The 26,016-nt window shown below is 35.9% G+C and overlaps 1 protein-coding gene across 1 annotated transcript in view; it reads left to right on the top strand.

Annotated features, from left to right (window-relative positions):
• Nucleotides 1-259: 259 nt before the first annotated feature.
• LMNTD1 (lamin tail domain containing 1) overlaps nt 260-26,016 on the top strand; it is a 53,904-nt gene continuing 28,147 nt past the window's right edge. Inside the window, exons 1-3 of the mRNA XM_007446280.1 lie at nt 260-348; nt 9,282-9,517; nt 12,608-12,806. Coding sequence (XP_007446342.1) covers nt 260-348; nt 9,282-9,517; nt 12,608-12,806 — 524 coding nt within the window. The remainder of the gene's footprint in view (nt 349-9,281; nt 9,518-12,607; nt 12,807-26,016) is intronic.

The following is a 26,016-nucleotide window of genomic DNA, read 5'->3' as shown; positions in this document are numbered from 1 at the left end:
TGTTTAATATTTTTAGCCAATATCAGTATTAGCTATATCAGTATTGGCTATATCCGTGCTTACATATTCATATTAGAATCCTGGTTCTGGCCCCAGCTTGGTTAAGAAATCATGAAGTCTGGCAGGTGCTTTAAGGTAGTTAGATTAACAAGTGAGGTCACTCAAAAAAGAAAATCTGCCTTGAAGCTCAGCTCTATTCACTGACTAATGTCATGATTTGTTTTCCCAGAAAAGAAAAGAGACTTCTCTTCCAGCCAAGATGAAAGACACACAAGCCACTCAGGAAATTTCAGCGGTCCTGCAGAGTGAAGTCCATGAGCAGGAAGATAAAATGGAAAATCAAGCGCAGTAAGAAAGGCACAAATGAGTTTTAGAAATTGAGGATGGAGTATTTGGCCTCTTTGTTTCAAAACAGCTTATAAAAAGTTAGAACTAGAATCGAGTCTACAAATTTCCTAAAATTAATTAATGATAATGTACAATTTCCCCAACCACTGTTTTATAAGGTTTAGTCTTTGAGTAATGTAAAAATTCACCTAGACAGATCTCCATCGTATCAGACCTGGTTGAGATTCCAAAGCTCGTATCTAGCATGTTAATTGTTTCTTTAAGGTAATTGGCAGACAGTTTCTTTAAAACTACTTTATTAACCCTGGGGACAGAGAACTGCTAGAGAATTTTGGTTTGGGAAGTGTCTGTGAGGATGTTAAATAAAAGCTACAACTCTCTTTTTACTACTAATGTAAATCATTCTATCAAATAAAGCATTAGCACTGGTTTTCCAATGTTTCCTAGAAAATGATCTCTAATATTGAATATACACAGTTTAAGGCTAATGTTACTTTAGATCTAGATGCCCTGTGTTTACTGATCAGTTCAAGTCGATTTTTTTTAAAGTGTATTTATTAGTCATCTGTTTTACACATATTAGTGTATATATGTCAGTCCCAATCTCCCAATTCATCCCACCACCACCACAATCCCCACCCCCCGCTTTCCCCCCTTGGTGTCCATGCATTTGTTCTCTACATCTGTGTTTCTATTTCTGCCTTGCAAACCAGTTCATCTGTACCATTTTTCTAGATTCCACATATATACATTAATACACGATATTTGTTTTTCTCTTTCTGACTTACTTCACTCTGTATGACAGTCTCTAGAGAGACTGTCCAACCATGTCTCTCTACAAATGACTGAATTTCGTTCCTTTTTATGGCTGAGTAATATTCTATTGTATATGTGTACCACATCTTCTTTATCCATTCATCTGTCGATGGGCATTTAGGTTGCTTCCATGACCTAACTATTGTAAATAGTTGTGCATTGAACATTGGGGTGCATATGTCTTTTTGAATTATGGTTTTCTCTGGGTATATGCCCAGTAGTGGGATTGCTGGGTCGTATGATAATTATATTTTTAGTGTTTTAAGGAACCTCCATACTGTTCTCCATAGTGGCTGTATCAGTTTACATTCCCACCAACAGTGCAAGAGGGTTCCCTTTTCTCCACACCCTCTCCAGCATTTGTGGTTTGTAAATTTTCTGGTGATACCCATTCTAACCAGTGTGAGGTGATACCTCATTGTAGTTCTGATTGGCATTTCTCTAATAATTAGTGATGTTGAGGAGCTTTTCATGTGCCTATTGGCCATCAGTATGTCTTCTTTGGAGAAATGTCTATTTAGGCCTTCTGTCCATTTTTTGACTGGGTTGTTTGTTGTTTTTAATATTGGGCTCCATTTTGGAGATTAATCCTCTGTCTGTTGATATGTTTGCAAATATTTTCTCCCACTCTGAGGGTTGGCTTTTCGTCTTGTATATAGTTTCCTTTGCTGTCCAAAAGCTTTTAAGTTTCATTAGGTCCCATTTGTTTATTTTTGTTTTTATTTCCATTACTCTAGGTGGTGGGTCAAAAAAGATCTTGCTGTGTTTTATGTCAAAGAGTGTCCTTCCTATGTTGTCCTCTAAGAGTTTTATAGTGTCTGATCTTACATTTAGGTCTTTAATCCATTTGGAGTTTATTTTGTGTATGGTGTTAGGGAGTGTTATAACTGCATTATTTTACACGTAGCTGTCCAGTTTTCCCAGCACCACTTATTGAAGAGGCCATCTTTTCTCCATTGTATATCCTTGCCTCTTTGTCATAGATTAGTTGACCATAGGTGTGTGGGTTTATCTCTGGGATTTCTATCCTGTTCTATTGATCTCTATTTCTGTTTTTCTGCCAGTGCCATATTGTCTTGATTAATGTAGCTTTGTAGTATAATCTGAAGTCAGGGAGACTGATACTTCCAGCTCCATTTCTTTTTCTCAAGATTACTTTAGCTATATGGGGTTTTTTGTGTCTAGAAGATGTTTTGTTCTAGTTCTGTAAAAATTGCCAGTGGTAATTTGATAGGGATTGCATTGACTCTGTAGATTGCTTTGGGTAATATAGTCATTTTCACTATAATGATTCTTCCAATCCACAAACATGGTATATCTCCATCTGTTTGTGTAATCTTTGATTTTATCATCAGTGTCATAATTAACTGAGAACAGGTCTTTTACTGCCTTAGGTAGGTTTATTCCTAGGTATTTTATTCTTTTTGTAGCAATGGTGAATGGGATTGTTTCCTTAATTTCTCTTTCTGATCTTTCGTTGTTAGTGTATAGGAATGCAAGAGATTTCTGTGCATTAATTTTGTATCCTGCTACTTTACCAAATTCATTGATTAGCTCTAGTAGTTTTCTGGTGGCATCTTTAGGATTCTCTGTATATAGTATCATGTCATCTGCAAACAGTGACAGTTTTACTTCTTCTTTTCCAGTTTGTATTCTTTTTATTTCCTTTTCTTCTCTGATTTCCATGGCTAGGACTTCCAAAACTATGTTGAATAATAGTGGCAAGAGTGGATGTCCTTGTGTTGTTCCTGATCTTAGAGAAAATGCTTTCAGTTTTTCACCATTGAGAATGATGTTTGCTGTGGGTTTGTCATAAATGGCCTTTATTATATTGAGGTAGGTTCCCTCTGTGCAAACTTTCTGGAGAGTTTTTATCATAAATGGATGTTGAATTTTGTCAGAACCTTTTTCTGCATCTATTGAGATGATCATATGGTTTTTATTCTTCAGTTTGTTAATATGGCGTATCACATTGATTCATTTGAGTATATTGAAGGATCCTTGCCTCCCTGGGGTAAACCCCACTTGACCATTGTGTATGATCCTGTTAATGTGTCATTGGACTCTGTTTGCTACTATTTTGCTGAAGATTTTTGCATCTATATTCATCAGTGATATTGGTCTGTAATTTTCTTTTTTTGTGGTATATTTGTCTGGTTTTGGTATCAAAGTGATGGTGGCCTTGTAGAATGAGTTTGGGAGTGTTCCTTCTGCAAATTTTGGAAGAGTTTGAGAAGCATTGGTGTTAGCTCTTCTCTAAATGTTTGATAGAATTCACCTGTGAAGCCATCTGGTCCTGGACTTTGGTTTGTTGGAAGATTTTTGATCACAGTTTCAATTTCATTATTTGTGATTTGTCTGTTCATATTTTTTATTTCTTCCTGGTTCAGTCTTGGAAAGTTATACCTTTCTAAGAATTTGTCCATTTCTTCCAGGTTGTCCATTTTATTGGCATAGAGTTACTTGTCATAGTCTCTTATGATATTTTGTATTTCTGTGGTGTCTGTTGTAACTTCTTTTTCATTTCTAATTTTATTGGTTTCAGTCCTCTCCCTCTTTTTCTTCATGAGTCTGGCTAAAGTTTTATCAATTTCTTTTATCTTCTCAGAGAACCAGCTTTTAGTTTTATTGTTCTTTGCTATTGTTTTCTTTGTTTCTATTTCATTTATTTCTGCTCTGATCGTTATGATCTCTTTCCTTCTACTAACTTTGAGTTTTGTTTGTTCTTCTTTCTCTAGTTGCTTTAGGTGTAAGTTCAGATTGTTTATTTGAGATGTTTCTTGTTTCTTGAGGTAGGCTTTTATTGCTATAAACTTCCCTCTTAGAACTGCTTTTGCTGAATCCCATAGGTTTTGGATCATTGTGTTTTCGTTGTCATTTGTCTCTAGGTAATTTTTGATTTCCTCTTTGATTTCTTCAGTGATCTCTTGGTTATTTAGTAATGTATTGTTTAGTTCCATGTGTTTGTGTTTTTTACATTCTTTTCCCTGTAATTGATTTCTAATCTCATAGTGTTGTGGTCGGAAAAGATGCTTGATATGATTTCAATTTTCTTAAATTTACCAAGGCTTGATTTGTGACCCAAGATGTGATTTATCCTGGAGAATGTTCCATGTGCACTTGAGAAGGAAGTGTCATCTTCTGTTTTTGGATGGAATGTCCTATAAATATCAATTAAATCTATCTGGTCTATTGTGTCATTTACAGCTTGTGTTTCCTTATTAATTTTCTGTTTGGATGATCTGTCCACTGGTGTAATGAGGTGTTAAAGTCCCACACTATTATTGTGTTACTGTCAATTTCTTCTTTTATAGCTGTTAGAGTTTGCCTTATGTTTTAGGGTGCTCCTATGTTGGGTGCATATATATTTATAATTTTTATATCTACTTCTTGGATTGATCCCTTGATCATTATGTTGTGTCCTTCCTTGTCTCTTGTAGCATTCTTTATTTTAAAGTCTATTTTATCTGATATGAGTATTGCTACTCCAGCTTTCTTTTGATTTCCATTTGCATGGAATATCTTTTTCCATCCCCTCCCTTTCAGTCTGTATGTGTCCCTAGGTCTGAAATGGGTCTCTTGTAGACAGCATATACATGGGTCTTGGTTTTGTATCCATTCAGCAAGCCTGTGTCTTTTGGTTGGATCATTTAATCCATTGATGTTTAAGGTAATTATCGATATGTATGTTCCTATGACCATTTTCTTATTGTTTTGGGTTTGTTTATGTAGGTCCTTTCCTTGTCTTGTGTTTCCCACTTAGAGAAGTTCCTTTAGCATTTGTTGTAGAGCTGGTTTGATGGTGCTGAATTCTCTTAGCTTTTGCTTGTCTATAAAGCTTTTGATTTCTCCATCGAATCTGAATGAGATCCTTTCTGGGTAGAGTAGTCTTGGTTGTAGGTTCTTCCCTTTCATCACTTTAAGTATATCATGCCACTCCCTTCTGGCTTGTAGAGTTTCTGTTGAGACATCAGCTGTTAACCTTTTTGGAGTTCCCTTGTATGTTATTTGTCATTTTTCCATTGTTGCTTTTAATAATTTTTCTTTGTCTTTAATTTTTGTCAATTTGATTACTATGTGTCTCAGCATGTTTCTCCTTGGCTTTATCCTGCCTTGGACTCTCTGTGCTTCCTGGACTTGGGTGGTTATTTCTTTTCCCATGTTAAGGAAGTTTTCGACTATAATCTCTTCAAGTATTTTCTCGGCTCCTTTCTCTCTCTCTTCTCTTTCTGGGACCCCTATAATGCAAATGTTTCTGCATTTAATGTTGTCCCAGAGGTCTCTTAGGCTTTCTTCATTCTTTTCATTCTTTTTTCTTTATTCTGTTCTGCAGCAGTGAATTCCACCATTCTGTCCTCTAGGTCATTTATCCGTTTTTCTGCCTCAGTTATTCTGCTATTGATTCCTTCTAGTGTAGTTTTCATTTCAGTTATTGTATTGTTCCTCTCTGTTTGTTCTTAATTCTTCTAGGTCTTTGTTAAACATTTCTTGCACCTTCTCCATCTTTGCCTCCATTCTTTTCTGAGGTCCTGGATCATCTTCACTATCATTATTCTGAATTCTTTTTCTGGCAGGTTGCCTATCTCCACTTCATTTAGCTGTTTTTCTGGGGTTTTATCTTGTTACTTCATCTGGTACATAGCCCTCTGCCTTTTCATCTTGTCTATCTTTCTGTGAATGTGGTTTTTTTTCTACAAGCTTCAGAATTGTGGTTCTTCTTGATTTTGCTATCTTCCCTCTGGTGGATGAGGCTATCTAAGAGGCTTGTGCAAGTTTCCTCATGGGAGGGACTGGTGGTGGGTAGAGCTGGGTGTTGCTCTGGTGGGCAGAGCTCAGTAAAAATTTAATCCCCTTGTCTGCTGATGGGTAGGGCTGTTGGTTCCCTCCCTGTTGGTTGTTTGGCCTGAGGTGACCCAGCACTGGAGGCTACAGGCTCTTTGGTAGGACTAATGGCAGAGTGTGGGAGGGCTAATGCCAAGGAGTACTTCCCAGAACTTCTGCTGCCAGTGTCCTTGTCCCCGTGGTGAGCCACAGCCAACCCCCACCTCTGCAGGACACCCTCCAATACTAGCAGGTTGGTCTGCTTCAGTCTCCTATGGGGTCACTGCTCCTTCCCCTGGGTCCTGATGTGCACACTACTTTGTGTGTGCCCTCCAAGAGTGGAGTCTCTGTTTCCCCTAGTCCTGTCCAAGTCCTGCAATCAAATCCCACTAGGCTTCAATGTCTGATTCTCTGGGAATTCCTCCTCCCATTGCCAGAACCCCAGGGTGGGAAGCCTGACTTGGTGCTCAGAACCTTCACTCCAGTGGATGGACTCCTGTGGTGTAATTGTTCTGCAGTTTGTGAGTCACCCACCCAGTGGTTATAGATGTTGATTTTATTGTGATTGCACCCCTCCTACTGTCTCATTGAGGCTTCTCCTTTGTCTTTGGATGTGGGGTATCTTTTTTGTTGAGTTCCAGTGTCTTCCTGTCGATGATTTTTCAGCAGTTAGGTGTGATTCCAGTGCTCTCGCAAGAGGGAGTGAGCTCACGTCCTTCTGCTCTGCCATCTTGAACCAATCTCCCTCAAGTCTGTTTTTTAAATATTTGTTCTTAGAGGTCATCTGAGAAATAACTGTTGTCAGTATTACCAATGCAGCGTTGAAATAACATTGAAATGCTGGAATTGAACTTTTATAACTGCCTCTGGTTTAGTGCTAATCAATTACAGAGGGAGCAAAATACCAAGTAAGGGCTTGGAAAATTCCACATGGGAAAGGGAAACCTCGCTAAGCACTAGGAAGAAAATCTCTCATCTTCCAAAAGGAGTCTAATAGGTGGGTGAGTGCAGGGCTCAGACAATGGGCTACATCACGCTCAGCTCTTTCTGAAATGTTTCAGCTCTTCCAACGGTGTGTGCTGCCATTAGAAATTTCTTATTCAACTACAAAAACAAGAATCCCCTGTGACCCTAAACTGAAGTTCTTTGATCACAACATTTGCAAAGGCTTATTGGAGAATCTTTTGTGGAATTAAATTTATTTGGAAATGCTATTGTTTTACCAGTGGAAGAAAAGAATTCAGAGCTTATAAAATGAACATGCTGAAAAGATGTAGCCAGTTGTCTGTAATGAAACCCAGATGTAAGGAACTTTGAAAGAGAAAGGTCCTTTTCCTGCCTATTCTAGACAGTGTCAGGGAAAAATTATGTCATATGATCTGTCTCAGTTTAGACAGAGATGAAATATTTGTCATTTGACAGTAGACCTCTGTAGTCTCCTTTTCGTTACCACCACAGTCGTACTCAAGAGCATATCTTCATGGGTTAGAGGTTTTTGACAAAGATGAGTGGTTGGGTAGTCGGTAGAATGGCACATGCTCAAGCTTGATAAGCACTGAGCTAATAATAATGCAGTTTCCAAAGCCAATGCCATTTCATTATTTTTAAAAATTGCCTGAGATATCTGTGCCTTGTGAGAGGTACACTTAGAGAATTCTGATTTTGAATACAGAGCTCTCCAGATATAATATTTCTGATGAAGGAACTTACAAATTATGGAACAAAACGATTGTGAATACCTCTTGGTAAACAAAGAGATTGAGAGTAACATCAGCAAGATGGCAGATTAGGAAGCTTCAGGCCCTTGTTCCGTTATGGAAAGATTTGGAAAAACAAAAACAAAGAACAGAAGACTGGCTAAAATAACATTATAGGAACTCTGGAAAACAAAGAGATCAAAATAGAGACAGTGCTTGGAGGCAAAACACTTAGCTCCTGACTTATAGTGGATAGACATTTGGCCCCCAGGAAGGGAGGGCTTGGGTTGGCCAAGTGTCTGGTTTTTCAGAGAGCTAAAGGGTTGGACCCCAGGACTTTGTTCACAATTCAAGCATTAAGCACACACACATTCACACACACATGGATTGCTTTGAAGTTACTGAGAAGAGCCTCAATGTGACTCATAAAATGCAGTTGTCATAAGCCTTTCCATGAGCTACTCCATGAGAATATTGTTTTACTTGTAAAATAAGTGTACTGTAGTTTAGGGATTTTGTTTAAATGCTTGCACACTATACTTTTACATTTATAAAAAAGAAAGAAAGGAAAATCTTTATTCATATAGTAGGATTTACTTACAAAAATGATACTTGGAAAGTAAGTCTTTCTTCTCCCTCTTTTGTGCTAGTCCCTTCAGCATTCACACATACACATACACAGATGCACACAAACATACACATGTGAGCTGTATTTATAGTTATTAATTTGTAAAGTGCATTTGAAAGCACACATTAACTCTAGAATCTTTATAAATACAGGAAAATTAGTTAAGCAGCAGGAAAAATTAAAGGAAAAAGTGCAGTAAACCATTACATATTAAACAGAAATGATAATCATGTTAATGGAAAGGGGAAATATAATAAGTGATAAAAGTGGGATATAAATGGTTTATAGAGTCTCAATTTTGAGTGAAAATAATGCATTAGGGCTACCCTGGTGGCGCAGTGGTTAAGAGTCCGCCTGCCGATGCAGGGGACACGGGTTCGTGTCCCAGTCCGGGAAGATCCCACATGCCACGGAGCGGCTAGGCCCGTGAGCCATGGCCGCTGAGCCTGCGCGTCCGGAGCCTGTGCTCCGCAACGGGAGAGGCCACAACAGTGAGAGAGGCTCCCCCCAAAAAAAAAAAAAAAAAAAAAAAGCATTAAAAGGCCTGGAAGGAAAAAATATTGAATCACTATGTTGTACACCTGAAATTAATATAATATTGTAAATCAACTATATTTCAATAAAAAATTTTTAATAAAAAATAAAAAGCATGGCAGGAAATGGTAAAATTTTTAGTTGGTGGAATATAGTAATTTTTATTTTCTTCTTTCAGCATTTACACTTTTGCAAAACTATCTGAAGTAGCAGTTTATTGATTTTTAAATAGAAAAGAGAAAAGCATGACTTGACACTAAAGTGTTTTATTTAGATTGTTAAAACTAGAAATATAAGATGTTCTTGCACTTGTGTTAGATGCATAATATCTTTGAAAAGCAAAACCCTGAGTAATAATGATAATTAATGCTTCTTGTGCTCACAGTCTATCATTTTGACTTTCTCACTTTGTTTATTATACTAATTTTTGTACACAGAATTGAAGACACACGTGACGATCTCCCAAAGACACAGCGATCTTTAGTACAGTTTTTTCCAACGTCAGCGGATTCAGATACCACTACACTGCCATGTTCATGGTCATTATCCAATGAAATACCTCTCAGTTACTATCTGTCCAGCCCTCAGGTTAGTGGAGTAACTTTTTCAACAATTGGACCAAAGCCACCTAAACCTGCTCTAGTGAGTCATTCCCAATCAGAAGACAGCTTGGGTAAGCAAAACATGTACCAAGTTTTTTAGAGTACTTTTAAAGCATATAGTTCAATAGAGTCTTTATGTGCCTAGAAGCCAGAATGATGTTTTATTATTTGTCTCCAATAATACTAATTTCTTAATGTCATATGCAGAATAACTTGACTCTGCCCATCATTGATTCTAGCACTGGAGTCATATTCAAGTCACATAAACATATGTGGCCAAGGACATCATCTGTGATTAAAATATCTTGAGTTATCATAATGATTCATGGGTTGACCACTTAGATGCTCTAGAATTGCTAAATGATTAAAAGTTCTAATGTATAGAATTAACTGCCCTTCCTCTGAATGCTACCAGAAAGATTAACAATGTCTTATGTATGTTATGCTTTAGGAGGCTATGGCTTAAGTAAGGAAAGACGGGTAGATAAGAGAGAAAAGAAATATAAAGTAGGTAATAAAATGGTGGAGAGAAAGGGGAAAACAGTAAAGAATTTGGAGAAGAGAAAAATGAAAACAGCAGTAAAGTTTTGACAGTTGCCAACAATGCACTCAGCAGTGCTCACACTATGAGGTGTATGTTCCTCACCATGAGGGTATGTTATCAAGGTTTACTGAAAAGACCACTGCCCTTGGAAACAGAGGACCTAGGTTCAAACCCCCTTTCTAGTCCCAATAACATGGGACATTAAGTAAGTATTTAGCATCTCTGAGTCCCATTTTCCATACCTACAAAATGGGGATTAAAATATCAACTTCACAGGGCTATCCTAAGAATTAAATGAGATATTTATGAACATCACCTAGCATATAGTAAGTGTGCTCAATAAAATTAGTTGTGAATCCGAATGTATCTGTAAGTACCTTCTCATAGAATAGGTGAGATTTGGGGTCTGTATTACCAGTCAACTAACAAGTTTCAAAACTGTTAACATGAATACACCCATGACTACCTGATGTCTTCATTTTCCTCTACCATTCTGTGGACATTTACAGCCTTGCTCCTTCCTATCTACATTTCATTTTGTTCCTGGTATTTTCCTAAGCCTTTGACACAGTGTTATATAGGATTTTGATCTACTGCCATTATTGTCATATTCCCTGTGCTTCATTGTTTGTATGCCTAAGATACATTTTTTGAAGAAGCCTCCTAAATTCACAATGACCTTTAGCAATGACCAAAATCTCCTATCTACATTTCATTTTGTTCCTGGTATTTTCCTAAGCCTTTGACACAGTGTTATATAGGATTTTGATCTACTGCCATTATTGTCATATTCCCTGTGCTTCATTGTTTGTATGCCTAAGATACATTTTTTGAAGAAGCCTCCTAAATTCACAATGACCTTTAGCAATGACCAAAATCTATATGCTTGGGCTTCCCTGGTGGCGCAGTGGTTGAGAGTCCGCCTGCCGATGCAGGGGACACGGGTTCGTGCCCCGGTCCGGGAAGATCCCACATGCCGCGGAGCAGCTGGGCCCGTGAGCCATGGCCGCTGAGCCTGTGCGTCCGGAGCGGGTGCTCCGCAACGGGAGAGGCCACAACAGTGAGAGGCCCGTGTACCCCCCCAAAAAAAAAAAATCTATATGCTTAAAAGTGAAAATACACATTTTATATCTAAGGAGGTAATATTTCTCATCCTTTGGCACTGTATCATCATGGTATATGTTCTATATTTGAGTTGAACTGTGAAAGCTCCTAGTATTGAGGGGGGTAACAAATATACTGGTTTCACCTTTTGCAAGATGAGAGTTGTGCTGGGACGAAGTCTTCTTCAGTTACTGTAGGTTCTGACTCTGTAGATAGATGGCTGAGTCTACCAAGACTTGTTGCATTTGGTTCATTTCATTTCTAGTTGAGATAATAACTGGAACTAAAATCAATGTGTCTTCTTTCCTTTTAGAATACAAAGATTTTCATCCCTCAGGATGAGCTATTAAGGATGCTATATATTCTCTTCCCCCAAAGGACTTTAAAGATTAAGGGAATACTCACTTGAATGGGAATGAACTAATTCAATTCCAAATATTACTTCTAAACAAATTACTCTGAGGAATCCTCTTTAGGAGCTATATGTTTATTTTTTTCCATCTTTCACATTGCTTTGGCTTTGTTAAAGACACAAGAAGATAAAGCACACTCTAGATTGTCTTAATCCTTTGATGATTTTGGATTCAGGGTCACGTTGACCAAAGTCCCTGTACTACAATAATAGCTATCATTTATTGAGTACCTGCTAAATGCCAGATACTGTGCTAGACACTTACCTATATTATCTTCAATCCTCACATCGCCTCACACAAAGTAGTATTATCCTTATTTTATTTTCAGGAAAACTGAGAATTGGAAGGTTTAAATCATTTGGCTTAGTAAGTGACAGAGCTGGGGTACAGATGTGTCTAAATACAAGACACATTGCTCTATCTATTTCATAATGATGCCTGTCTGTAGTGTTACTCTCTCTTTGCAGATACATAATTAGATTTATCCAGCATGATCCTTTCTATGCAAAATCTTGAAACTTATTTTGTATTTGAATCTTACTACTGAGAATTTTAAAAGAGTAAGAGGTTAGTAGAATCTGATTAAGCATTACTTTATCTTTTTAATAAAGTATTTTAGTTAATTAGAGGAAATTTAAGTCTTTACCTGGCAAAATACAAACCATTGGTAGGAAAGGACTCATCTGAGACTTTAATTTATGAGTAGCAATTTGGGGAGAAAAGCTAATACAAAAGAGAATAAAGTTGTACTTACATATAATGTACCAAATTTGAGAGACTCAAATGTTTTACCTACTCAAAAACTTATGATGCTTGTAGTACAACTTAATCGGTTAAATTGTAGTTATGCTGATGATACAATTGATAGTTTAAGATAACTGCAATAATCTCTAGGAATTGAGTGTCACTAAAAATAATCACTGGTTATTTTATAGACTGGTTTAAAGCTTCGAACTATCCTCACTTAGTTTGACTGTGACAGTAAAATGTATAAAGAATATCATTTTGTAGAAGCAAAGAATAAAGGTAGTAGCTTTGGTTTCTTTTAATCTTTTATTTACTTCTCTCTCTATTGTTTCCTTCTTTGGTTTCTTTGAAAGGACTCAACAACTTCAAAATTCCAAAGAAGCACACTATGCCGGTGCTTGCTTCTCAGCCAGCTGTGATTGGGGAAGGGGAAGATTATTTCCTATCTTTGTTTGGTGATTCAAAGAAACTTGTCGTGCACTCATTCCACACCAAGAAAACTTGGAAGCACTTTTCTATGATTCTTGAAGAAGTGGGCCAATCTAGATCCAGGTAAATACTCTATTTGAATTATTTAATATCTTCTATTGGGGTAGGAGTAATAAATTAGTAGGAAATAAAGTTCTAAACTGTTGTTAGATCCATGATCTCATCTAAGACCCTAAGCAATCCATTAAAATATAACTGTTTCATATTCTGGGCAGTTAAAAGGAATCAATATAACTTTCTAGGGAACCAAACAAGGAAAGTTAATTCTTCAAAGGTGCCAGAGAAAACAGCACTACATAAGGCTTACCAATAAAGTTAACTCAATTATTCAAGAATATTTTCATTATTGGCAAATCAATCAGATGGATTTAGAATCCTTTTTTTTCTGTCTTGAGTTCAAGACAGAAGGAAAAAGATGGACTTATAACTTACTGATCCATTTTTATGGTTATTAGTATCTGTAGAAAAAAAGAATTGATCAGGAAGAAAGTTGATATTAGAACTAAAATAAAAGCTGACGCATCTATGCATTTACTTAACCTTGCTTTTCTTCTTGCACAAACAACAGATTAAATTGTGAATTTTTAGTAATAAACACATTTTAAAAAATTTTTATTGAAGTATAGTTGATTCGCAATGTTGTGTTAATTTCGGGTATACGGCAAAGTGACTCAGTTATACATATATATACATTCTTTTTCATATTCTTTCCATTATGATTTATCACAGGATACTGAATATAGTTCCCTGTGCTATACAGTACAACCTTGTTGTTTATCCATCCTATGTATACTAGTTTGCATCTGCTAATCCCAAACTCCCAATCCTTCCCTCCCCCACCCCTCCTCCCCCTTGGCAACCAAAAGTCTGTTCTCTATGTCTGTGAGTTTGTTTATGTTTCATAGATACATTCATTTGTGTCATACTTTAGATTCCACATATAAGTGATACCCTATGGTATTTGTCTTTCCCTTTCTGACTTACTTCACTTAGTATGATAATCTCTCAGTCCATCCATGTTGCTGCATATGGCATTATTTCATTCTTTTTTTATGGCTGATGTATAGATAGATAGATAGATAGATAGATACCCCACATCTTCTGTATCCATTCATCTGTCAATGGACATTTAGGTTGTTTCCATGTCTTGGCTATTGTAAATAGTGCTGCTATGAACATTGGGGTGCATGTTTCTCTTTGAATTATAGTTTTGTCTGGATATATGCCCAGGAGTGGGATTGCTGGATCATATGGCAACTCTATTTTTATATTTTTGAGGTATCTCCATACTGTTTTCCATAATGGCTGCACCAATTTACATTCCCACCAACAGTGTGTGAGGGTTCCCTTTTCTTCACACCCTCTCCAACATTTATTATTTGTAGACTTTTTAGTTATGGCCATTCTGACCGATGTGAGGTGGTACCTCACTGCAGTTTTGATTTGCATTTCTCTAATAATTAGTGATGATGAGCATCTTTTTTGTGTGCCTTTTGGCATCTATATGTCTTCTTTGGACAAATGTATATTTACGTCTTCTGCCCATTAGTGATAAGCATATGTTGATAGAGGGTGTTTGAGGACTAAAAGAAGTTGTTAGCCAAAGTTAAGGGTCAAACATAAAGGAAACCTTTTCCCCCTTATGTCAGATTTCCTAAAATCAACCACTTTTGCCACTTAATTGTAGTGAATACCCAAGTGTTCTCTCAACCATCTAAAAGCACTTCATCAAATTATTCATACAGTACTTACCATGTTAAAAATGCTGACTTATTTTCAGCAAAACTTCAAAAAAAACTTATGAATATGGTTTTAAGAAACTTTACTCAGACAGATCATGAAGACCTTCAGGTAAGGATCAAGAGAGAAGCAAATAAAGTAATAAGGCATTCAGAGGATAGCTTTCTTCCCAGCAGAGATGATCTGGGAAGATTTTGTGAAGGAGTTATCGTGGAAAACATCTTGGAAAGATAAGTACATTTTGGATATGCAAATTTGGAGTCTCTGAGAATATTCTAGACCATTGGTTTTCAACTCTACCCACAAAATTGAATCACCTGGGGAGCTTTTAATGTCCTGACTCTACACCAGACTCTTTGAATCAAAATTTCTAGTGGAATTGGGCATCGTATTTTGTTTTTTTGGTTTTTGTTTTAAATGCCATGGTAATTTTAATGCACAGCCAGGGCTGAACAAAGGAGCAGCATAAACAAAATGAAGGAGGCAGAAAAGCTAAGGTCAGATATGAGTATAAGCATGGCTGTACTGAGCAGTGCATGAAGAGGTATAACAGGGTTGTAGGCGTCAGGGTTGGAGACAGATCACAGTGAGCATTGAATACCAGACTATGTAGACTTCACTATGGGCAATGGGAAGCAATGGGAAAGTTTCAAACAAAGGAGTGACAGGATTCTGATTCAGAATATTTGATCTGTGGCAATGAATATATGAATGAATGCTGGATTTTGTCAAATGCCTTTTATACATCTGTTGAGATGATCATATGATTTTTTATTTCTTAAATGTTAAAGTAAACCTGCACTCTTAGAATAAACCTCCCTTGGTCAGAATGTTTATCTTTTTCATATATTGTTGAATTCAATTGGCTAAAATTTTGTTTCAAATTTTTGCATCTATGTTTGTGAAGAATATTGGCCTGTAGTTTTCTTTACCTGTTAATGTCTTTGTCTGCTCTGGTATCAGGGTAATACTCAACTCATTAAATGAGTTGGGATATATTCCCTCCACTTTTACTTTCTAGAAGAGTTTGTGTAGAAGTAATATTATTTTTTCCTTAACTATTTTATAGAATTCATCAGTGAAGCCATCTGGGCCTGGAGTTATTTTGTGAGAAGGTTTTTACCTACAGATTTTATTTCTTTAAAAATAAATGTCAAGATAGTCTGGTTACCTATTTCTTCTTGAGTGAACTTGAGTAGTTTGTGTCTTTCAAGGAATTTGTCCATTTCATCTAAGTTGTCAGATTTATTGTTGTAAAATTGTACATAATATTCACTTATTATCCTTTTAGTATCTATAGAATCTGTAGTGATGTCACATTTCTTATTGCTGATACTGGCCTTATGTGTCCTCTCTCTTTTTCCTGATAAATCTTGCCCAAGAGTTATCAATTTTGTTGAGCTTCAAAGAATCAGTGTTTCATTTAATTGATTTTCTCTAATTTTTTTGCTTTGTTTTCTATTCATAGATTTCCATTCTGATCTGTATTCCCTTTCTTCTGCCTACTTCAGGTTTCATTTGTTTTTTTTTTCTAGTTTCTCAAGGTGGAAGTTGAGATCATTGATTTGAAAACATCTTGCCTTCTAATACAAGCATTTAGCACTGTAAAATTTCCCCTAACTACAGCTTTTAGTGGAATCCCACAAATTTTGATGTGTTTTATTTTTATTTTCATTCACTTCAAAATACCTTTTTTTTAAATTTAAGTAGAGTTGATTTACAATATTTTATTAATTTCAGGTGTGTAGCATAATGATTCATTTTTTATTATATTCCATTATAGATTATTACAAGATAGTGAATTCCTTGTGTTATACAGTAAAGTTTTGTTGCTTCTGTATTTTAGGTGTAGTAGTCTGTATCTGTTAATCCCATACTCCTAATTTGTCCCTCCCCTGCCCTGCCTCTCCCCTTGATAACCATAAGTTTGTTTTCTATATCTGTGAGTCTTTTTCTGTTTTGTATATAGATTCATTTGTATTATTTTTTAGATTCCCACATGTGATATATTATTTGTCTTTCTCTGACTTACTTCACTAAGTATAAAATTCTCTTGGTCCATCCATGTTGCTGCCAATGGCAATATTTCATTCATTTTTATGCCTGAGTAATATTCCATTGTGTGTGTGTGTGTGTGTATATATATATATATATATATATATATATATATATATATATATATATATATATATATATACCACATCTTCGTTATCCACTCCTCTGTTGATGGGCACTTGGGTTGTTTCCATCGCTTGGCTATTGTAAATAGTACTACTATGAACATTGGGGTGCATGTATCTTTTCAAATTTGAGTTTCCACATTTTCCAGATATATGCCCAGGAGTGGGATTGCTGGATCATACGGTAGCTCTATTTTTAGTTTTGAAGGAACCTCTGTACTGTCTTCCATAGTGGCTGCACCAATTTACATTCCCACCAACAGTAGGAGGGTTTTATTTTCTCCACACCCTCTCCATCATTTATTATTTGTAGACTTTTTAATGATAGCCATTCTGACAGGTGTGAGGTGATTCCCCATTGTGGTTTTGATTTGCATTTCTCTAATAATTAGCGATGTTGAGCATCTTTTCATGTGTCTTCTTTGGAAAAATGTCTGGGTTTTTTTGCCCATTTTGGATGTGGTTTTTTGTTTCTTCACTATTGAGTTGTATGAGCTGTTTATATATTAACCCCCTGTTGGTTGCATCATTTGCAATTGTTTTCCCCCATTCCATAGGTTATCTTTTCGTTTTGTTGATGGTTTCCTTTGCTGTGCGAAAGCTTTTAAGTTTGGTTATGTCCCATTTGTTTACTTTTGCTTTTACTTTTACTTTTGCCTTGGGCGACTGATCTAAGAAAATATTGCTACAACCTATGTTAAATTATGTTCTGCCTATGTTCTCTTCTAGGAGTTATATGGTGTCATGTCTTACATTTAGGTCTTTAAACAATTTTGACTTTACTTTTGCATATGGTGTGAGGAAATGTTCTAATTTCATTGATTTACATCCAGCTTTAGCTGTCCAGCTTTCCCAGCACCACTTGTTGCAGAGATGGTCATTTCTCCATTGTATATTCTTATTTCCTTTGCCATACATTAATTGATAATAGGTGTGTGGGTTTATTTCTGGGCTCTCTATCTTGTTGCATTGATCCATAAGTCTGTTTTTGTGCCAATACCACAGTTTTGATTACTGTAGGTTTGTAGTACAGTCTGAAGTGTGGAAGAGTTACACTTCCAGCTTTTGTTCTTTTTCCTCAGTATTGCTTTGGCAATTCTGGTTTTTTTGTGATTCCATACAAATTTTAAGATATTTGCTCTGGTTCTGAAAAAAATGTCACGGTATTTTGATAGCGATTGCATTAAATCTAAATTGCTTTGGGTACTATGGCCATTTTAATAATATTAATTCTTCCAGTCCAAAACCATGAGATATCTTTCCATTTCTTTGAATCATCTTCACTTTCCTTTGTCACTGTGTTATAGTTTTCAGCATATGGGTCTTTTACCTCCTTGGTTAAGTTTATTCCTAAGTATTTTATTCTTTTTGATGAGATTTGAAATAGGATTTTTAAATTTCTCTTTCTGTTACTTTATTATGTGTATAAAAATGCAAGAAATTTCTGTATATTAATCTTGTATCCTGCTACCTTGCTGAATTCATTTATTAGTTCTAATAGTTTTTGTGTGAAGACTCCATAGAGTATCATGTCATCTGCAATACTGACAGTTTTACTTCTTCCCTTTCAGTTTTTCTTGTCTGATTGATGTGGTGTTGAACATCACTTGAAGAGGTGTCTTTTATGTGGGAACATCCCTGTGTAGACTTTGTGTGTCCAGCGTTTTTGGTGTGAGGACTGCTTTTGATATGGACATTTGCCATGTCTTTCCTAAAGGTGTGCTGGCCATTATCCCCTTGATAGGGGTGTGGTTGGTGTTGTAGTGTGTAGAGCCTGTGCAGGTTGTGAGGCCGGACTTCCTCTATGCTCCATGGCTGTTGCTGCCCTGTCAGGAGCAGGGTCTACTCCCCAGTTGTTGGAGCAGAAGCCCTGAGGATCAGGGCTCAGTTGCCCTTGAGTGCATGCCCTGCCCCAAAGGAGGTGATTGCTGAAGCAATGAGGTCTGTGCAGTCACAGAGGACCTATGCACTGCTTGTGTAGGTGTCCACGGTTCTGCTCAGAAGCAGCACCAAGGTCACTTACCTTTCTTTGTTGTGTTTGTCCTAAATCTAGTGCAAAGCCGTGATGTGAAGTAGGCTGGGGCTGGGGGTTGAGGTATTGTGGCTGCAGGAATTGAGGTGGTTCAGCCGCTGCCTGAGATCTGGGCTGCCTCTATGGCAGTCTTCTTCCAGGACCCAGATCTAGTGCTAAGCTGCAGTATGGAGTGGGCAGAGCCCAGGGCACTCTCACTGGGAGAGCTGCTGTGTACTCCTGAGTGTGCTGACAGTGGCCACCACTGCTCCACCCAGAACACACTCCAGACTCTCCTTGCTATCTCTGCATAGCTAGATTGAGTCCTCTCCCAGGGACAGTCTGCCCAAGATTCAGCACTTAGCTGTGGCATCAAAATAGTTTCTAGTTTCCATTTTTATTTCTTCTTTGATCTATTATTTAGCTCCCAAATATTTTACAGATTTTTCCATTTCTCATGATTTTCCAGATATCTTTCGTTATTGATTTCTAATTCAGTTTCATAGTGGTCAAAGAACATAATTTATATATGACTTGAGTCCTTTTAAATGTATTGAGACTTGCTTTATAGCAGATATTGTCTATCCTGGTAAACGTTCTGGTAAATATATTTATCGTTGAGTGGAGTCTTTTGTAAATATTGATCAGGTCAAATTGATTGATGGTGTTAAGTATATTGTCTTTTTTTGTTGATTTTATGTCCATCAATTATTGAAAAAGGGGTGTTAAAATTTCCAACTATAATTGTGGGTTCATTGATTTCTTCTTGCAGTTCTATCCATTTTAGTTTCATGTATTTTGAAGCCCTGTTTTTAGGTGTATAAACATTTAGGATTGTTATATCTTCTTCCAATATAGAATTGATGTCTATATCATTATGAAATAAACTTCTTTATCCATGGCATTATTCTTTGCTCAGAAATCTACTATGTCTAATATCAATATAGCCATTCCAGCTTTCTTTTACTGGTGTTAGCATGGTATATCTTTTTTTTATCCTTTTACTTTTAGCCTATTTGTGTCTTTATATTTAATATTATGTTTTGTATCGATAGGTAGCTTGCAGTAGGCTTGCTCTTTCATCTTCTGACAATCTCTGTCTTTTAATTTGGGCATTTAAACAATTTAGGGTTAAAGTAATTTTTAATATGGTTGATTAATTCTATTATCTTGTTATTCATTTTCTATTTGTCCCAACCGTTCTTTTCTCTTTTTCTTCTTTTTCTGTCTTCTTTGAAATTAATCATTATTTATATTCCATTTTATCTCCATTATTGGCTGATTAGCTATAACTCTTTTATTTTAGGGGTTCCTTCCAGGTTTATAGGATACATCTTGAGCCTATTACAGACTACCCTCATGTTATATTTTACCACTTCACAAATAGTATAAGAGCCTTAGAATACTATAATTTCATTTCTCTTTTCCCAGCCATTGTGCTTCTGCTGTCACATATTTTACTTCTACATATGGTGTAAATCCCATACTCCATAGTTATTTTGGCTTAAATAATCAATTTTTAAAAGAAATTTAAATGATAAGAAAAATATTATATATTTACCCTTATGTATTTTCACTGCTTTCCTTTGCTTTTTAGTTCTTTTTGTTTGTTTGTTTATTTTTTTGATCTATAAATTATATTTCCACCCATTTAAATTATGCTAGTACCTGAAAAGAACTTCCTTTAACATTTTTTGTAGTATGGATCTACTTATAACCATTTCTTCTTTCACTTTTTTTAGACAGTTTTATTGAGATATCATTGATATAACTGCATATATTTAAGACGTACAACTTCTTTTTTTTGTCTTTTGGGGGTTTTTATTGAGATATAATTGACAAATAACATTGTGTAACTTACACAATGATGATTTGATACTCATATGTATTGTGAAATGATTACCATAATAAAATTAGTTAACACATCCTTCACATAATTACCTTTTTTTTTTTTTTTTCTGGTGAGAACATTTAAGATCCACTGTCTACTGTCTTAGCAATTTTCAAGTATATAATACCATATTTTTAGCTATAGTCACCATGCTGTTCATAAGATTCCCAGAACTTATTCATCTTATAACTGGAAGTTTTTATCCTTTGACCAATATTTCCCTCATTTCCCCTACCTTCTATCCCCTGGCAAACACTGTTCTAATATCTGTTTACATGAATTCAGCTTTTTAAAATTCCACATATAAGTGAGACCATACAGTATTTGTCTTTCTCTGTCTGATTTATTTCACTTAGCATAATGTGCTCAACATCCATCCATGTTGTCACAAATGGCAGGTCGTCCTTCATTTTATGGCTGAATGATACTCCATTGTGTGTGTGTGTGTGTGTGTGTGTGTGTGTGTGTGTGTGTGTACAGCTCACTCTTGAACAACACAGGTTTGAACTGCATGGGTTCACTTATAGGTGGATTTTTTTCAATTAATACTTCAGTACTACATGATCTGTGTTTGGCTGAATCTGTGGATGTGGAATCATGGATATGGAGGGCTGACTATAAAGTTATATGCTGATTTTCCACTGTGTGGGTGGTCGGCATCCCTAACCCTTGCACTGTTCAATAATCAACTGTATTTAAAAAATAAATACCACATTCACTTTATCCATTCATCTGTCAATGGACACTTTGTTTCTGTATCTTGGCTATTGTGAATAATGCTGCAATGCACATGGTGGTGCAGATAACAAATGGTAATTTTGTTTCCTTCAAATACCTGGAAGTGGGATTGCTGGATCATATGGTAGTTCTATTTTTAATTTTTTGAAGAGCCTCCACACTGTTTTCCATAGCACTGCATCAATTTACATTCCCACCAACAGTGCACAGGGTTCCCTTTTCTCTACATCTTCGCCAATACTTATTATTGTCTCTTTGATAACAGCTATTCTTACAGGTGTGAGGTGATATCTCATTGTGGTTTTGATTTGCGTTTCCCTGTGATTAGTGATGTTAAGCCCCTTTTTATGTACCTGTTGGCCATTCACATATCTTCTTTGGAAAAATGTCTATTCAAGTCCTTTCCCATTTTTTATTTGCATTATTTGATTTTTTGCTACTGAGTTGTGTGAGTTCCTTATATATTTTAGATATTAACCCCTTATCAAATATATGATTTGCAAATATTTTTTTCCCATTTTGTAGGTTGCTTTTTCATTTTGTTGATTGTTTCCTTTGCTGTGCAGGAGCTTTTTAAATTGAGGTAATCCCATTTTTCTATATTTGCTTTTCTCACCTGGGCTTTCAGTGTGTTAGCTAAGAAATTATTGTCAAGACGAATATCAAGAAGGTTTCCCCCTATATTTTCTTACAGGAGTTTTATGGTTTTGAGTCTTAGTTTTAAGTCTTTAAGCCATTTTGAGTTGACTTTTGTGTATGGTGTTTGATAGAGGTCCAATTTCATTTTTTGCATGTGGATATCCACTTTTCCAGCATTTTTTAAAGAGACTGTCCTTTCCCCATCGTGTGCTCTTGGCACTCCTGTTGAAGAGCAGTAGACCATAAATGTGTGGGTTTGTTTCTGGGTTCTCTATTCTGTTCCATTGGTCTATGTCTTTTTTAATGCTGGTACCACACTGTTTTAGTTACTTTAGCTTTATAATATGATTTGAAGTCAGGAAGTGTCATACTTCCAGCTTTGTTCTTGCTCAAGAATGCTTTGGCTATTTGGGGTCTTTTGTAGTTTCACATAAATTTTCGGATTTTTTTGTTTTACAGCTTTTGTTTAAAAATGCCATTGGGATTTTGATAGGGATTGCATTGAACCTCTAAATCACTTTGACTGGTATGAACATTTTGACAACATTACTTCTTCCAATCCATGAACATGGAATGTCTTTCCATTTATTTGTGTCTTTTTAAATTTCCTTCACCAGTGTTTTGTAGTTTTCAGTGTATAAACCTTTCATTTTTTTGATTAAGTTATTGCCTAAGTATTTTGTTCTTTTGTTGCTAATGTAAATGGGATCATTTTCTTAATTTCCCTTTTGGTTAGTCATTGTTAGTGTACAGAAATGCCACTGATTTTTGTATGTTGATTTTCACATCCTACAATTTACTGAATTTGTTTTGTGGTGTTCTTAGGGTTTTTTACCTATATGATCATGTCATCTGCAAACAGAGATAATTCATTTATTCCCTTCTAATTTGGCACCTTCTATTTCCTTTTCTTTCCTGATTGCTCTGGGTAGGACTTCCAGTACGAAGATGAATAGCAGTGGTGAGACTAGGCATCCTTGCCTTGTTGTGGATCTTAGAGGAAGTTTTTCCTCATTGATTGTGTTAGCTGTGGGCTTTTCATATATGTCCTTTATTGTGCTGAGGTATGTTCCTTCTTTACCTATTTTTTGAGAGTTTTTATAGTGAAAAGATGTTGAATTTTGTCAAACGCTTTTTCTGACTCTGATTAAAAAGTGTAATCATGTGGTCTTTCTTTGTCTTTCCTTGTGTTAATGGCAACTATAAACACAGGTGCCAATTTTCATAGATAATGTTAGGTAGATGCATATTGGAAGAACTGAAATGCTAAAGATAAGTTTAATAAACTTTAGCAAAAATCTAAAGTCAGATAAGTAAAGTAGCATAGAGCTATCAAGTAGACTCCAACAACTAGAGAAATCAGAGCTTAAATAATGAAAAATAGTCATTTTTAAAAAAGTGATATAGCCATTTGTCTTTTCAATTTCTATAAATCAAGACCATGCAAAGGCTACTGACAGAATGATTGGTACATCACTCTACACTCTCAGCCAGTCACAACTTAGAGGTTTCAAGTCATTTTCCTACTAAAGAAAAATGGGAAAGCTTACAGGGAAGAAAAAAAAGATAACTACAGAAGGTTGTGTGATAGCAGATTAACAGCCCTGGCTCAGTGAATTTCCATGTATTATGTGAAGTATTTTCCTGTAACTTTTGGCCTTATATCAAAAGGAAGGCAAATGAAGTGGCTAGCTCTGATATGAACAATGGTATTTTTTCTTTCAGACAAGCTAATTTATTCGACTTATGTGCGTAAAATAAAAATTTAACATGAATGAATAAACGTTTCACTTGAATAATGAAATGTTTTTGAAAAGCAACTGTACATATCCAAATGATAACAAAGAGATAACTGAGCTATTCTAGGGTCTTATCTGGTTAAAAGAAAAAAACTACTGCTCATCTTCCCAGGCAGAAAAAGCAAGTCTCAAAAACAAAAAGGAATTCTGTCAAAAAATAAAATCCCACAGAGAATTCAGTAACACTAGAATGAGGATGACATAGAGAAATTCTAGGGCTATTAAATAAGAGTAAAAATGTTATATCTACAATTTAGTAAAAACCATAACAGTAATGTAAAAGAAAGGAACAGGTATATACATTGCTCAAAAGTGAACCTCTCTACAAAACAGGCAACCTCATACAATGTAGTACGGGTATAAAGTGAGACCACTGAAGACAGTTTGGTAGTGTAGATCAAGGTTTCATAGATTGGGACTTACCTGGTGGCACAGTGGTTAAGACTCCACACTCCTAATGCAGGGGGGCCCAGTTCGATCCCTGGCCAGGGAACTAGATCCCACATGCATGCTGCAACTAAGAGTTCTCATGCCACAACTAAGGAGCCATGTGCCATAACTAAGGAGCCAGTAAGCTGCAACTAAGGAGCCCATGAACCGCAACTAAGGAGCCTGCTTGCCACAACTAAGATCTGGCACAACCAAATAAATAAATAAATACATAAAGATTTCACAGATTTTACATCTTATATTCTCACAAGTCCTCTTCTGGGAGAGGAAACTCAGAGTGATAGCCTGACATTTGGAGCCACTTTTCTCCTCAAAACAGTTGTCAATTTGAAAGCAGCAGCTAAGAGGCTGAGAAGTTATTCAGAGATTTTTGGCAGTCTCACAGGACTGGGTGAATAAAAATTGGCTTGATTCAGGGCCTGTCAAGAAGGAGAGTCATTGATAGACACCCCAGGCTTTCAGTTGTAACTTCAAAGGTACACACAGTATTAAGGCTATCTTCAAAATAAACCAGCCTAATTGGGGCCAAAGCCTAGTGTCAAATTATTTCACACCCTGATTGGATTAAAGTGGTTTCCCCCCAACGTAGATGGCTGCCAGAAGTTAAAGTAAATCCTCTCTGGATCAAGAAAAAATTATACATAGCTTTAAATTACCTCTGCAATGTTTAATCTGTCATACTAGGAACTAAGTCAAAAATAACAAGGCATACAAACAATAAAAGTTGACCCAAAACTAAAATTAAAAATGGACAATAAAAACAGGCCTAGGTGATCCAGATATTATGGTTATCTGACAGGGATTTTTAAATAACCTTGACTAGTCAAGGTTTGATAGTCAAGGAATTAAATGATAAGAAAAATTTTTAGCATAGAACTGGAAACAAGTAAAAGAATCAGTAGGAAATTCTAGAAAAAAAAAATCCAATAACAGAAATTACTATTTCAAAAGTAGATGAGTTTAACAATGTATTTGATGCAACAGAAGAGAGAATTATTGAACCGGAACATTCTCAGAAGAAAACATCCAGGCTGAATTATAGAGAGCAAAGAGATTAGAAAAAACAAGCATAAGGAAAAATTAGGGCAAGATTTTTAAAAATCTAAATGCTTGTAATTGAAGTCACTAAGGAGAGTAGAGAAGGACTGAGGTAGAACAGTATTGGGGGAAACACTGGCAGAGAATTTTCCCAAAAATGAAATACATCAAGTCACAGGTACAAGCAACACTACCAACTCCCAGCAAGAGAAAACATAGGGGGAAAAAAAAACAAACAAAATCTTAGGTACGATGTAGAAAAACTTCTAAAACAGAAGTAAGGAAAATCTTAGTCAGCCAGAGAAAAAGGACACTTACCTTCAAAGGAACAACAAAAAGATTGGTAGCTGGTTTATCAACAGAAAAATAGAAAACAGAAAACTCTGGAATAAATCTCTGGTGAGGGCATTGAGACCAAAACTGCAGGCAATATTTTTAGCACTGTGATTCTACAATTCATAAGAAGTGTATGTTAGTTTTCTCTTGCTGTCATAGGAAGTTATTACCAACGTAGCAACATAACATGGATAATACCCACTTATTACCACAGTTCTTTCAAAAATTTCTGTATATATTTAAATACTATACTATAAATCCATCATAAAAATGTAAAACAACCCTATAGAAATGGACTAAATTATATGAAAGACAATTTTCAAAAGAAAACTGAATAGCCAATAAGTAGCTTACTCAACTGCACTATAAACAGGGAAAATCAAATTAAAATAACAATGAGATATTTTGTACCCAAGATATTAAGTATTAAGTAGTCTGAAAATTTCAAGTG

The sequence above is a fragment of the Lipotes vexillifer genome, unplaced genomic scaffold (genome assembly GCF_000442215.2).
Source record: "Lipotes vexillifer unplaced genomic scaffold, Lipotes_vexillifer_v1.1 scaffold477, whole genome shotgun sequence".
NCBI lineage: Eukaryota > Metazoa > Chordata > Mammalia > Artiodactyla > Lipotidae > Lipotes > Lipotes vexillifer.
The sequence above is the reverse complement of the archived record's forward strand: the minus strand, read 5'-3'. Positions and strand labels throughout refer to the sequence as shown.